Source organism: Silene latifolia, unplaced genomic scaffold, assembly GCF_048544455.1.
Source record: "Silene latifolia isolate original U9 population unplaced genomic scaffold, ASM4854445v1 scaffold_513, whole genome shotgun sequence".
Lineage (NCBI taxonomy): Eukaryota > Viridiplantae > Streptophyta > Magnoliopsida > Caryophyllales > Caryophyllaceae > Silene > Silene latifolia.
Genome location: NW_027413425.1, coordinates 17,007 through 28,048, shown reverse-complemented (window position 1 = coordinate 28,048; position 11,042 = coordinate 17,007). Strand labels below are relative to the sequence as shown.

The 11,042-nt window shown below is 37.4% G+C and overlaps 2 protein-coding genes across 2 annotated transcripts; both read left to right on the top strand.

Annotated features, from left to right (window-relative positions):
* Positions 1 to 2,653: 2,653 nt before the first annotated feature.
* Positions 2,654 to 4,806, top strand: LOC141639662 (uncharacterized). The gene is made up of 4 exons (XM_074448736.1): positions 2,654 to 2,815; positions 3,090 to 3,633; positions 4,028 to 4,164; positions 4,276 to 4,806. Exons 1-4 carry the CDS (start codon positions 2,654 to 2,656, stop codon positions 4,804 to 4,806), a joined length of 1,374 nt encoding a protein of 457 aa, XP_074304837.1.
* A 50-nt stretch (positions 4,807 to 4,856) lies between these two features.
* Positions 4,857 to 6,185, top strand: LOC141639663 (uncharacterized). Its single transcript, XM_074448737.1, has one exon. The coding sequence runs from the start codon at positions 4,857 to 4,859 to the stop codon at positions 6,183 to 6,185; it is 1,329 nt and encodes a 442-aa protein (XP_074304838.1).
* Positions 6,186 to 11,042: the final 4,857 nt, after the last annotated feature.

Sequence of the window (11,042 nt, the reverse complement as noted above, 5' to 3'; positions counted from 1 at the left end):
ACAATGAGATTGACTATTAAATCTACTGAATTCATGATTAATACGGGAAGATAAATAAATAACATAAAACGATAAAATTGGCTTTAGAATCTAACTAGCAATTTCTATACTATCAACGCAATAAAGATGAACTGAAATAGAACAGAAGGAATACCGAAATTGCAGAGGAATTGTAACGGAATGATTAGAAGTGCGAACGAAAATCCAATGCAAAACAATATTCCGAACCCTAATTATTGATATTCTAAAACTGATTGTAAAACTAGCTAATAATTCGATGTCTATTCTGATGTTCTAGGTTACGTTATATAGCAAACTAACGTAACTTTTATTTCCAAAACCTAAATACCATGGGCTTCAAGTTTCCCAATCTTTTAATTCTCGTCTGAAGTAGTGTATTGGTCGATCAACTAAGGGTACTGGTCGATCGACTGGGATGTAGTGTACAGTAGCTTCTGGAACCCGCAGGTTGGTCGATCGACTGAAGGCAGTGGTCGATCGATGCTTTAGCTGGTACTTGACTTTTATAGTCTCGTGGATTTGTCTTTCGGGCCTTGAAATGCGCACCAAGCTCGTTCCTTAAGTGAATACTTCACGTCAAATGCAATGCAGGATACTCGGGGATGGATTTAGCTCAATTTCCGTTGAATTCTTCACATTCCTGCAATAATGTACAAAAACACGAAAGTAGACGGAAATAGGGGAAATGGTAGCTTAAACTACACAAATGAGCTCTGAAATGTGTGTAAAATGAGGTATAAAACATCATAGAAATGACACTCATCATGATTCTACCAACTAATATGCCATATAAACTAAATGCAAGTCTTAAATTCACATTGTTATACCGCATCAATCAAAATAAAGCCACATAGTCATTAACATAAAGAGGAAAAAGGAGATTGGAAAGATCATACTATGTGGTCTTCAATATCCTCATGTCTCGGATGTGGCGTAGTCGATTCAATGTGAACAAGGATAGAACAAATACAATATATACAAGTCTACACTACAAAGGAAATGAACTTGTTTTTGGATTTTCAAAATTTTCAATTTTTTTGATTTTTTCTAAACTTTATGATTTTTTTGGGTTTTTGAATAAAAGTTAAGTTAGAATTCCCCATCCCCACACTAATATGGGCATTGTCCTCAATGGCAAAAATGATGGGAAACTATGCAAGCGTGATGCATGAATTCTATACTAAATGCAAGCTACACTAATCTACACTACATGATGCATGGGTTTTTTGTTTATGACGGAGAGCGTAATTTAGATTACCTCCCGTTGCGTATGCATGTACTTCCCCAAACCGAGATAGACATTATTTCTAATGTCCTTAAGTTGGGGTAGTTCATGCACACAAGATGCAATGCATGAAACTAAATTGTCATTTTGGATTTTCAAAAGTGGGAACAATGAAAAAAGAACACCTCAATGGGGCCGAGGTGTTAGTCCTCTATGTTGCTAGGACTCTCCAACTAAAGACAAAGTCAAATATTGTACAAGTTAACAAAACATAAACTTCTTTCATGAAAATTGAAAATAAAGAGAGGAGATGAGGAAACTTCACTTAATTTTTTTTTTTTTTTTTTTTTTTTTTTTTTTGCGAATTTGTACGTTTACTATTAGCAGACTGTTTTGTTTTAGATTTGGAAGCAGAATTACGAGCCATATTGAAGAAATCTTAAGCCCTAATGATGGTGGTTGATCGTCTCTTTGTCGCCTATCATTAGGGTTTTTTTTTAAAGTTTCGCAAAAGCCAAAGCCAATGCATGAAGTTAATGGAGTAACTGGACTCTCCTTTGATGATGAGGAAGAACCTGTTGCAAACACCAAATTTGTAACACAACGTGGTAAGAAATCTAATGCAAACTCACAAACTGATAATCTGAATGAAAGTAAACAAGGAACAGAGACATCTACCACTCCTATGGAACCCTCCCCTGTAATTCCAACTCAGTTGGAGGACAATATACTGCAGTTCACTGCAGATGATGTGAGAGAGGAGGTAGAGTACTGGAATCAGGCTGTTGTGTGTTTTGTATTAGGGGCTAATCCCCCATGGGAGGTGCTAGAAGGATATATTTATAGAATATGGAATAAGTATGGCATAGACAAGATTTCGTTCCTTCCTAATGGAATATTTCTTGTCAGGTTTAAGACTTTGAAGAGTAAAGAAGATGTGCTTAAGGCTGGGTATCATATGTTTGATAATAAACCCCTAGTGGTGAAGCCTTGGCAGAGTGAAGTGGACCTCCTTAAAGAGGAGGTAAAAGTAGTGCCTGCTTGGGTTAAATTGTATGGTTTACCTCTAAGGTTTTGGGGTAAGTGTATGCCAAAGATAGCTGCCTTGGTGGGACCTTATGTTAGGTCTGATCCAGCTACAGAAGCCAAAACCAGGCTGGGTTATGCAAGGGTGATGGTTGAATTGAATGTTGGGCACAAGTTCCCTACTTGTGTTCAGTTTAAAGATGAGAATGGCAGTTTAGTGAAGGTTAAGGTGGAATATGACTGGAAACCTAGCATTTGTTTGAAATGTAAAGGATTGGGTCATGAAACCAATGAATGTAGGAAGTCTCAGCAAAAGAAACCAGCTCTCCCAAAGAGTCGGGAAAGAATGGAGGCTGTGCCTCGGTGAAATCAAACTTATCAATGACTGAATACCCTGTTCTGTCTAGCCCAACTACTCCTGCTCCTAAACAGACACAAATTGAGGACAAGGAGGAGAGTGATACTGAGGACATCATTGATTTGTATGAAATTGAGAGACAACAAGCATGTGCAAAGGAAACTGGTGACCCTCCTAACCCATCTGTTTCCCATGAATAACATAGGATTTTGGAATGTGAGGGGCCTTAATAGTGTAAATAAACAAAGAGTAGTTAGAAATTTTATGAATAATCATAGGCTTGGCCTATTTGCTTTACTAGAGACTAAAATAAATGGTGGTAATGTGGCAAATGTTTCCCTTAATTTGTTTGATGGTTGGTGTGTGACCACCAATAGTCATACACATAAGGGGGGAAGGGTTTGGTTGTTATGGAAGCCTTAATTATTTGATGTGCAAGTGTTGGCTTATAATCCCCAGTTCATTCATGCAAAGATTAATATTAAAGTGACAGGAAAGAGCTTCTATCTTACCTTGATTTATGCTTTCAATGATGGTAAGGATAGGGTTGAGCTATGGAGAAATCTGAAATATTTTGCTCAATCCTGCAATGATCCTTGGGCTTTAGCTGGTGATTTCAATACAGTGTTGCATCTTGATGAGAGATTAGGTGGACAGACTAAAGATGAAGATATGGAAGCCTTTGTAGAATGTGTGACTGAATGTGGTATGAGTGATATCCAGGCTACTGGTGCTTTCTTTACCTGGACAAATAAACAAGATGCTGAGCATAGAAAGTATAGTAGACTAGATAGATTTTTGGTCAATAATGAGTGGTTAACTGAGTTTCCTGATATGATTGGACACTTTCACCCTGAAGGGTTGTTTGATCATAACCCCTGTGTTATCTCTAACAAACACCATGATGCCACAAAGAATAGAAGTTTCAAGTATTTCAACATGTGGGGTGGGGCAGCTGATTTTCTTCCTAGGGTCAAATCTGTATGGGATGAACACATTCAAGGTACTAGGATGTTCTGTTGTGTCAAGAAATTGAAACAGTTGAAGCTTGTACTCAAGGAGCTTAACAAGGAATGCTATGCGAGATATAGAAATCAAAACTAGAGAAGTGAACTGGTTTTGACACTATCCAGAACCTAATTGTTGTTGATCCCGAGGAATCAATTGCTTATCAGTCAGAAAGGGATGCTCTGGAAAATTTCAAGTTTATCTAAGGCCGTAGACAGCTTTCTTAGTCAAAAGGCTAAATATAAATGGCTTGAGGAGGAGATGCTAACACAAAGATACTTTCATGCTGCTATCGAAAAACGTTGTATGGCTAATACCATCATTCGATTGAGGATCGGCATGGGAGAGTCTGTCTGCAAACTCACAAAGTATTCAGGATGCTTTTCTAGACTATTATATTGGTTTGTTGGGCAGTAGGAAGAGCACTGAAAGTGTCAGGTCAGCTGTCTTGGATTTTGGGAAGTGTTGCAATGAAGAACATCTTGCTATACTGAACAGGCCTGTAAGTTATGAGGAGGTCAAGCAGGTTGTTTTCTCTATTCCTATTGATAAAGCCCCAGGTCCTGATGGCTACTCTAGTGGGTTCTTTAGGGATGCTTAGGAATTGATTGGCAATGACATTGTGAAGGCTGTGCAGGATTTTTTCCATACTGGTCAGTTGCTCTCTCAACTGAATGCTACTAATATAAGCCTAATTCCAAAGTGTGAGAGGCCAACCTCAGTTAAGCAATTCAGACCTATTGCTTGTTGTAATGTTCTCTACAAGGTTATATCTAAACTCCTTTGCAATAGACTAGCCCTGATCCTCCCTGACATTATTCATGAAAGTCAAGGGGAATTTGTGAAAGGAAGGTCCATCATTGAGAATGTTTTGATTTGTCAGGATATTGTTCATCAGTATTCCAGAAAGAATGTCTCTCCTAGATGCTTGTTTAAAATTGACTTGCAAAAAGCCTATGATACAGTTGAATGGGACTTTGTGAGACAACTTCTGATAGGTTTGAAGTTCCCTAGTAAGTTTGTAAACCTTCTTATGGCATGCATAACTTCCACTTCCTATACTTTGGTGCTTAATGGGAATAACTTTGGCTACTTTAAGGGTGAAAGAGGTCTTAGGCAAGGTGATCCAGTGTCCCCCTCATTTTTACTATCTGTATGGACTACTTGACGAGGCTAATTGCTTTTGCTACTAGCAGGTGGCCTTTTCACTATCATCCTATGTGCAAAGCTATTAAACTCACTCACCCTATGTTTGCGGATGACTTGTTGATGTTCTGCAAAGGAGATGCTCCTTCCATCATCCTCCTTATGAAGGCCTTCACCTCATTTTCTAATGCCTCAGGTCTGCAGATGAATAACACTAAGTCAGAAATTTTCTTTAATGGCATGAAAGAAGAATTGCAACAAGATATTTTATCAGTTACAGGTTTTCAAGAGGGTGCAATGCCATTTAAGTATTTGGGAGTCCCTATCCAGCCTGGCAAAATCTCTAAAAAGGACTGTAGTAGTCTTGTGGAGAAAATGGTGGTGAGAATTAGGAGCCTTGGAGCTAAAAAGCTTTCCTATGCTGGTAGGGTTGTCCTTATCAATTCTGTGTTGAATACTCTATACAACTATTGGGCTGTTATGTTTGTTATCCCCAAAGCTGCCATTAAAAGAGTTGAGTCTATATGTAGGAATTACCTTTGGGACAGCTCAACTGAATATCATAGGGTCCCTCTGGTTAGTTGGGATAGAGTAACTATGCCTAAAGCTCAAGGTGGATTAGGCATTAAGAGAGCCAGTACATGGAATATAGCTTCTGTTGGTAAATCGGTCAGTTGGATTTATACGAAGTCTGACAGATTATGGATCAAATGGATTGACAGTCTGTACCTTAAAGGGTCTTCTTCGCATGACTATACTCCAGCAAATGATGCTACATGGACTTGGAAGAGTATTTGTAAGGTGAAGGAGAGGATTAAGGATTGCTTCATTGACAATGTCTGGACTCCTCACCAGAAGGGGTACACAACTGGGAATGGATATGAATGGCTTTTGGAAAATCAAATGAAACAACAATGGACTGATATTGTTTGGAATAATTGGAACATTCCTAAGGCTTCATTCATATCATGGCTCATTATGCAGGAAGGTATTAACATTAAGACGAAACTTTATGCGTATGGGTGCTGTCAAGATGACAGGTGCATCTTGTGTGATGCTCAGTCTGAAACAATCACTCATCTGTTCACTGAGTGCGAATTTAGCAGAAAGATTCAAAAGGATGTTGAGGATTGGATTGGTCGACCAATGCCCACAATTAATGAATTAATGAATACAAATCGCAATAATATGAAATGGAAAGCTCTAGCTGTGATTTTGACGACTTACCGGTACTTAATCTGGGATCAGCGGAATCATACGAGAATTGAACTTCATGTGATGAGACCCTCATTGATTGTTGAGCGGATGAAGAAGATGATTCAGCGGCACATTAGAAGGAGATGTATGGGTAAAGCTGGAATGAGTGAAGTGGAACTCAGGAATTGTTTGGGTTTCTATTGATGGTTCGAAAATACCTGATGCTTGTTGTACTGTTTCTTTCGTTGTTACAGTTGATAAGGATGTAATTGGGGAAGTTTTTTGATATATATATATATAATACATACTCACATTTCACCAAAAAAAAAAGGAAACTTCACTTAAGCTTGAGATGGGTGCCTCACGCCTGCTCCATCTAGCTATGAAAAGATCCTCTAGAGATCGCCGTCATCTCCCTCTATATCACTATCCCATATTTCCTTGGATGCATCACTTGTATTCGGGTCCATGAACTCATCCTCTTCGCTACCAAGCTCCACCGTGTCCCCACCGCAAGATTTGTCGCTCCCTTTCTCTTGTCGCCCGTTTGCCCCTTCATTTGCCCTCTCCGAATTGGGGAAGAGTATATCCAATTGTGCCCAAGAGGGAAATGCTCCCTCCTCACTAATCTTCCCCCTTTGAATAATATCATGGTATTGAGGGTAGAGTGCATAATAATTGTCCACGGTAGCTTCATATTGTCGGAAGTGCAAATCTTGTAGAATTCCCGTTACAAAGTCATTATGGGGAAGGATAAAGGGGTTGGGGTGGTTGTACGGTTGATATGGAAAAGGGTAGGGAGGCACTTTAATTTTCTCATCTTGTGGTTGTTGCTCTTGTTGTTGTTGTTGTTGGGGATTTGGAGGTGGTGGTGCTTGCCTTGCTTGGGTTGGGTTTGGAGGGATGAGGTAGGATGGGATTGGTGATAAAGGTCCCCTTCTTGGTGACATTCTTGGTAGTCCGGTCATTGGTAGGTAGATTGGGTCACTTCCTTTTGTAATCCACTTGACCCTTTTATCAACCCCCTCAAGGGTTATCCAATGATGATGAACAAGAAGGAGGTCTTCATTTATCCTTGTATTTCCGGAAAGAGGAGCATACTCATTATTCTCATTGAATTTTGGATTGAAATGCTTTGCAATCTTTGTAATGAGCCCTCCATTAACAATGTGTTTCATCCCATCATCATCACCGTTCCTAAACTTTGCCCATTTTTCGAGTAGCACAAGAGGTGCATTAAAGTGGTACCCACCCCTTCCTTGGATATTTAGATAAGACTCAATGAACACAAGGTCAAGTTCGTTCACTATTGCCGGGTCTCAGCGAGCAAGTAGAGTGCCGGAAAGGAACCGGTAAGTAAGTCTCAAAATAGGATTTTGAATGTGGAAAGCTAAACACTCCTTGATGTACATGAAATCTCGGCCGGTCATGGCCCTCCATAGGGGTGCAACGCTATATCTCTTCGGTTTTGATGTCCGGGTAGGCGAGACATCGAGACCAAGCACATTAGCAAATTACACTAGAGTCAACATTCTTGAAACACTCTCCAACCTAAATTCTATGCATATCGTCTTATTCAAGGTTGTGATTTTCAAGAAGCTTAAAAATTCAAGCACAAGGGATCGGTAAGTTTGCTCGTTCATGTGGAAAAGGGTAGAGAGACCAAACAACTCAAAAAGAGCCTTCATTTGGTGATAAATCCCAAATTTCCTTAAAGTTCTATGACATAAAAACTTAGTAGGGAGAATGTTCTTACGAAGAAGCCGGTGAAAAACGAGCCTTTGCACATCATTGACGAATTCAACATTTGAGAAGTCATCAAGCCTTGTAAGATCCACAATTTCCTCATGCTCCCTCCTTAAGGTGTTGATATGGGAGGTAGAAGAGCTTCTTCTTACCGTTGGTCTTCTTCTATCCCTAAAGGAAGATCCCTTTGGTGCCATTATTTGATTATTGAGCTGGAATTTTTTGTTTGTTAAAGTATAAAGATGCTCTTTGTGGATTGAATGTTGCTTTTGAAACCCTAGAAATTTGGGGCTTTTTGATTTTGTGGAATGAAAGAGTGTTTGGGATATGCTTTGGATTCATAAGGAGGTGGGTTTTTATAATACAAGTGGAAGGAAGGGTGATGTGTCACAAATTGTGTGGTGGGGTGATTTAAAATTAGGAAATTCGGGATTGAATAACGCGGGAAGACTAGCGGACTCGGGCACAAGACGCTCGGATTCTGTCATTCTTGGACGAGCGGATTCAAGGGAAGATGCTCGGATTCTCTTACAGCTAATTTTTGCAAAAATTTGATGGAGCATAAGACGAGCGGATCGAGCATAAGACGAGCGTCTTTTCTGGAGCAGGACGAGCGTCTTTTCTCAAAGACGAGCGGATTCTGTGACAGGAACTTTTCTTAAAATGCACTGGCAAAAAGACGAGCGGATTCGTCTTCAGACGCTCGGATTGTAGCGGGACGAGCGGATTCTCAGAAATATGGACGTCTTTGTTCAATCCGAGCGGATTCTCTCTTTGGACGCTCGGGTTCCTTGCTGCGGATTTCTATTGACTTCCTTGATTCCGATAAAAACTTCCCCACACTTGAAAATTGGTTCCTTCCTTCATTAAAAATTCATTAGTGACCCTCCCTCACTTACTCTCATGGAAAGAATTTATGTTTATGATAAAAGGAAATGCGACAAAATTATAAATACAAGTTAGAGGGTTAGTATATTTACAAGTGGTGGTCTAGGGAGGACTCCACCAAACTCTCCCTTTGAGGATTCTTTCAAGGATGAGGAGGCCCGAGGTAGGTGACCTCGGCCTCTCCAATAAACGCTCCCTCATAGTATGGCTTAAATCTTTGACCATTGAACTTGAATTTGCTTCCATCTTCCGCCTTGATTTCAAAATCCCCATATTTTCCAACTTCGGTGTGTTGGAGTGTCCCCAACAATAATGCGATCACAATTGTCGATCATGATGATCACATGTTTAAATCTCATTTTAAGAATACGTAAGGGATGATTCATTTTATAGTCAACTGATCAACATTAATCGGTAACGATTGGCTTGCTAGTGTTTGACGTTACTGTCGTGGGACGGTGGTGGTCAGTTGATCCCTTAAGGTCACACCTAAAGGATAATGCCCTAATCTGTAAAATTGATTAATTGTATGACGATACAAGTCAATCAATTCCTTAAAATTGAACAACTCAATTTGTGAGAGAGAATTTGGATATCTTATTGTAATGGGATTAAATAAGATTTATTTTAGTAATTGAAATACTTTATTACTAAAATTACTTATTGTTTGAGAAACAATAGAGATAAGAATGAATGGTTAATTATAATTACAAGATGTTGTGAATTATAATTAAATGACCCATTTTATTTATGTGATCAAGTATCACTAGTCAATTTATTGTATGTAATTTAATTAATTTATAAAATGATATTTATGTGATAGATATGCATTAAATTAATTAATAACATGTAACATACTGCATGTGACATATTGTGTGATAATTGACAAATTGACAAAATAAAGTGATAGTCCATTTTATGGAGGATGGACCAAAATATGGAGGGAGTATTAGTGGGTTTTGGTTGTTTTATTTTATTTGATAAAATGGCATGATGATGCCTACCTACAACTAGCCTTACACCTACTCTTACACATCTTACACATCTATTTATTGTGAAGACAAAAAGAGAAAATAAGATGCCCTTAGTTGGACTACTCCAACCGTGCTCCTCCTTTAATTAGAGAGATTTTGTTCTCTTATTTGATTCTTACACTTAACCATTCAACACACATGCAAACTCTCTCATACTTTGTTCATCTTTCTCCAAAAATTAGAGAAATCATGATCAAATTGTTCAAATCAAATTACTAATATTATTAGTGTAATATATGAGTATTAATAATCAATTTTAAGGTAAACTACTAAACTAATATCTAGCTAATATTATTTAGTGGGGATAATGGATAATCTTGGGTACAATCAAGAGGAGTGGCTTCTATACTTGAAATATTTAGAGGATCATCCTATTACTCATCATAGCTCAAGAACAAGTGAAGGTAGGAGACCTTACTTGTGCCCTCAAAACCGAAATGCTCAATGTAAGCAACCGATTTTCTCCTTATAATTGTAATTGTTTTGCATTCATAAGATCCTTAAGTTTTTATGACTAAAACTTTAAACCAAAATATGTGATATTTAAAATATGATTTCCAACAAGTGGTATCAGAGCATTATGGTTGTTGCATGCAAGATCGGGTTAGTTTTTCCGAGTTAACTTAATTAACATATAAAACTTGTTATTTAGGATTTATGAAGATAAATCATGAAATAATTTTGCATGTTAAAATTTTCTAGTCCTAAGTGATTTTTAGGACATTTTGGTTTATTTATGGATTTTTATTGTTCATTTTATATAATATTGGCATTAAAATGTGATTTTTATGATAAAAATGTCTTTTTTGGACGAAAATTAGCTAAACTTCGAATTTTTAATTGATTTTTGGATATGTTTTCACATATATTATCTAATGATGGCCTGGAAATTTTCATAAGAAAATGAGTTGTTATGCTCGAAATATGGATTTTTCAATTTAAAATCGTATTTAAATGGGAAAATAGGTTAATATGAGTTATATTTCGAATATGGTCATAGAAATTTAGTATGTTGTCATATGAAATTTTAAAAGATGTTTGTAAAATATTTGGCTATAATGAAGTCTTTATGCATGATTTATGAATTTTTGATGAAAAATCACATAAATAGTGACTTTCATTAGTAAAAATGCTAAAACATACTTCATGACTAAGGAAAAACGTCACATGTTGCATTTTATCATATATTTCAGATCTAAAAGTGAAAAGTTGATAAAAATAATTTTTCTCATATTTTTATGGTGATAATTGTTAAAATCGATAAACCGCAACATTGTTTTTCTCGATAAATTTTTAAAAATTTTAATCTAAGTTTTGAACATTATGAGTGTCATGGTATTTTTACAGAATGTTCATGAGTTTAAATTTCAAATTTTGAAATTATTTGAAATTT

Bases quoted from the DNA above. Each gene is read 5' to 3' on its own strand.
- LOC141639663 (XM_074448737.1), top strand. From the start codon at position 4,857: ATGTGCAAAGCTATTAAACTCACTCACCCTATGTTTGCGGATGACTTG.
- LOC141639662 (XM_074448736.1), top strand. From the start codon at position 2,654: ATGACTGAATACCCTGTTCTGTCTAGCCCAACTACTCCTGCTCCTAAA. The intron at 3,634-4,027 runs GTACTAGGATGT...ATGCTTTTCTAG, and splicing joins ATGGGATGAACACATTCAAG to ACTATTATATTGGTTTGTTG. The intron at 4,165-4,275 runs GTTGTTTTCTCT...AAGGCTGTGCAG, and splicing joins GTTATGAGGAGGTCAAGCAG to GATTTTTTCCATACTGGTCA.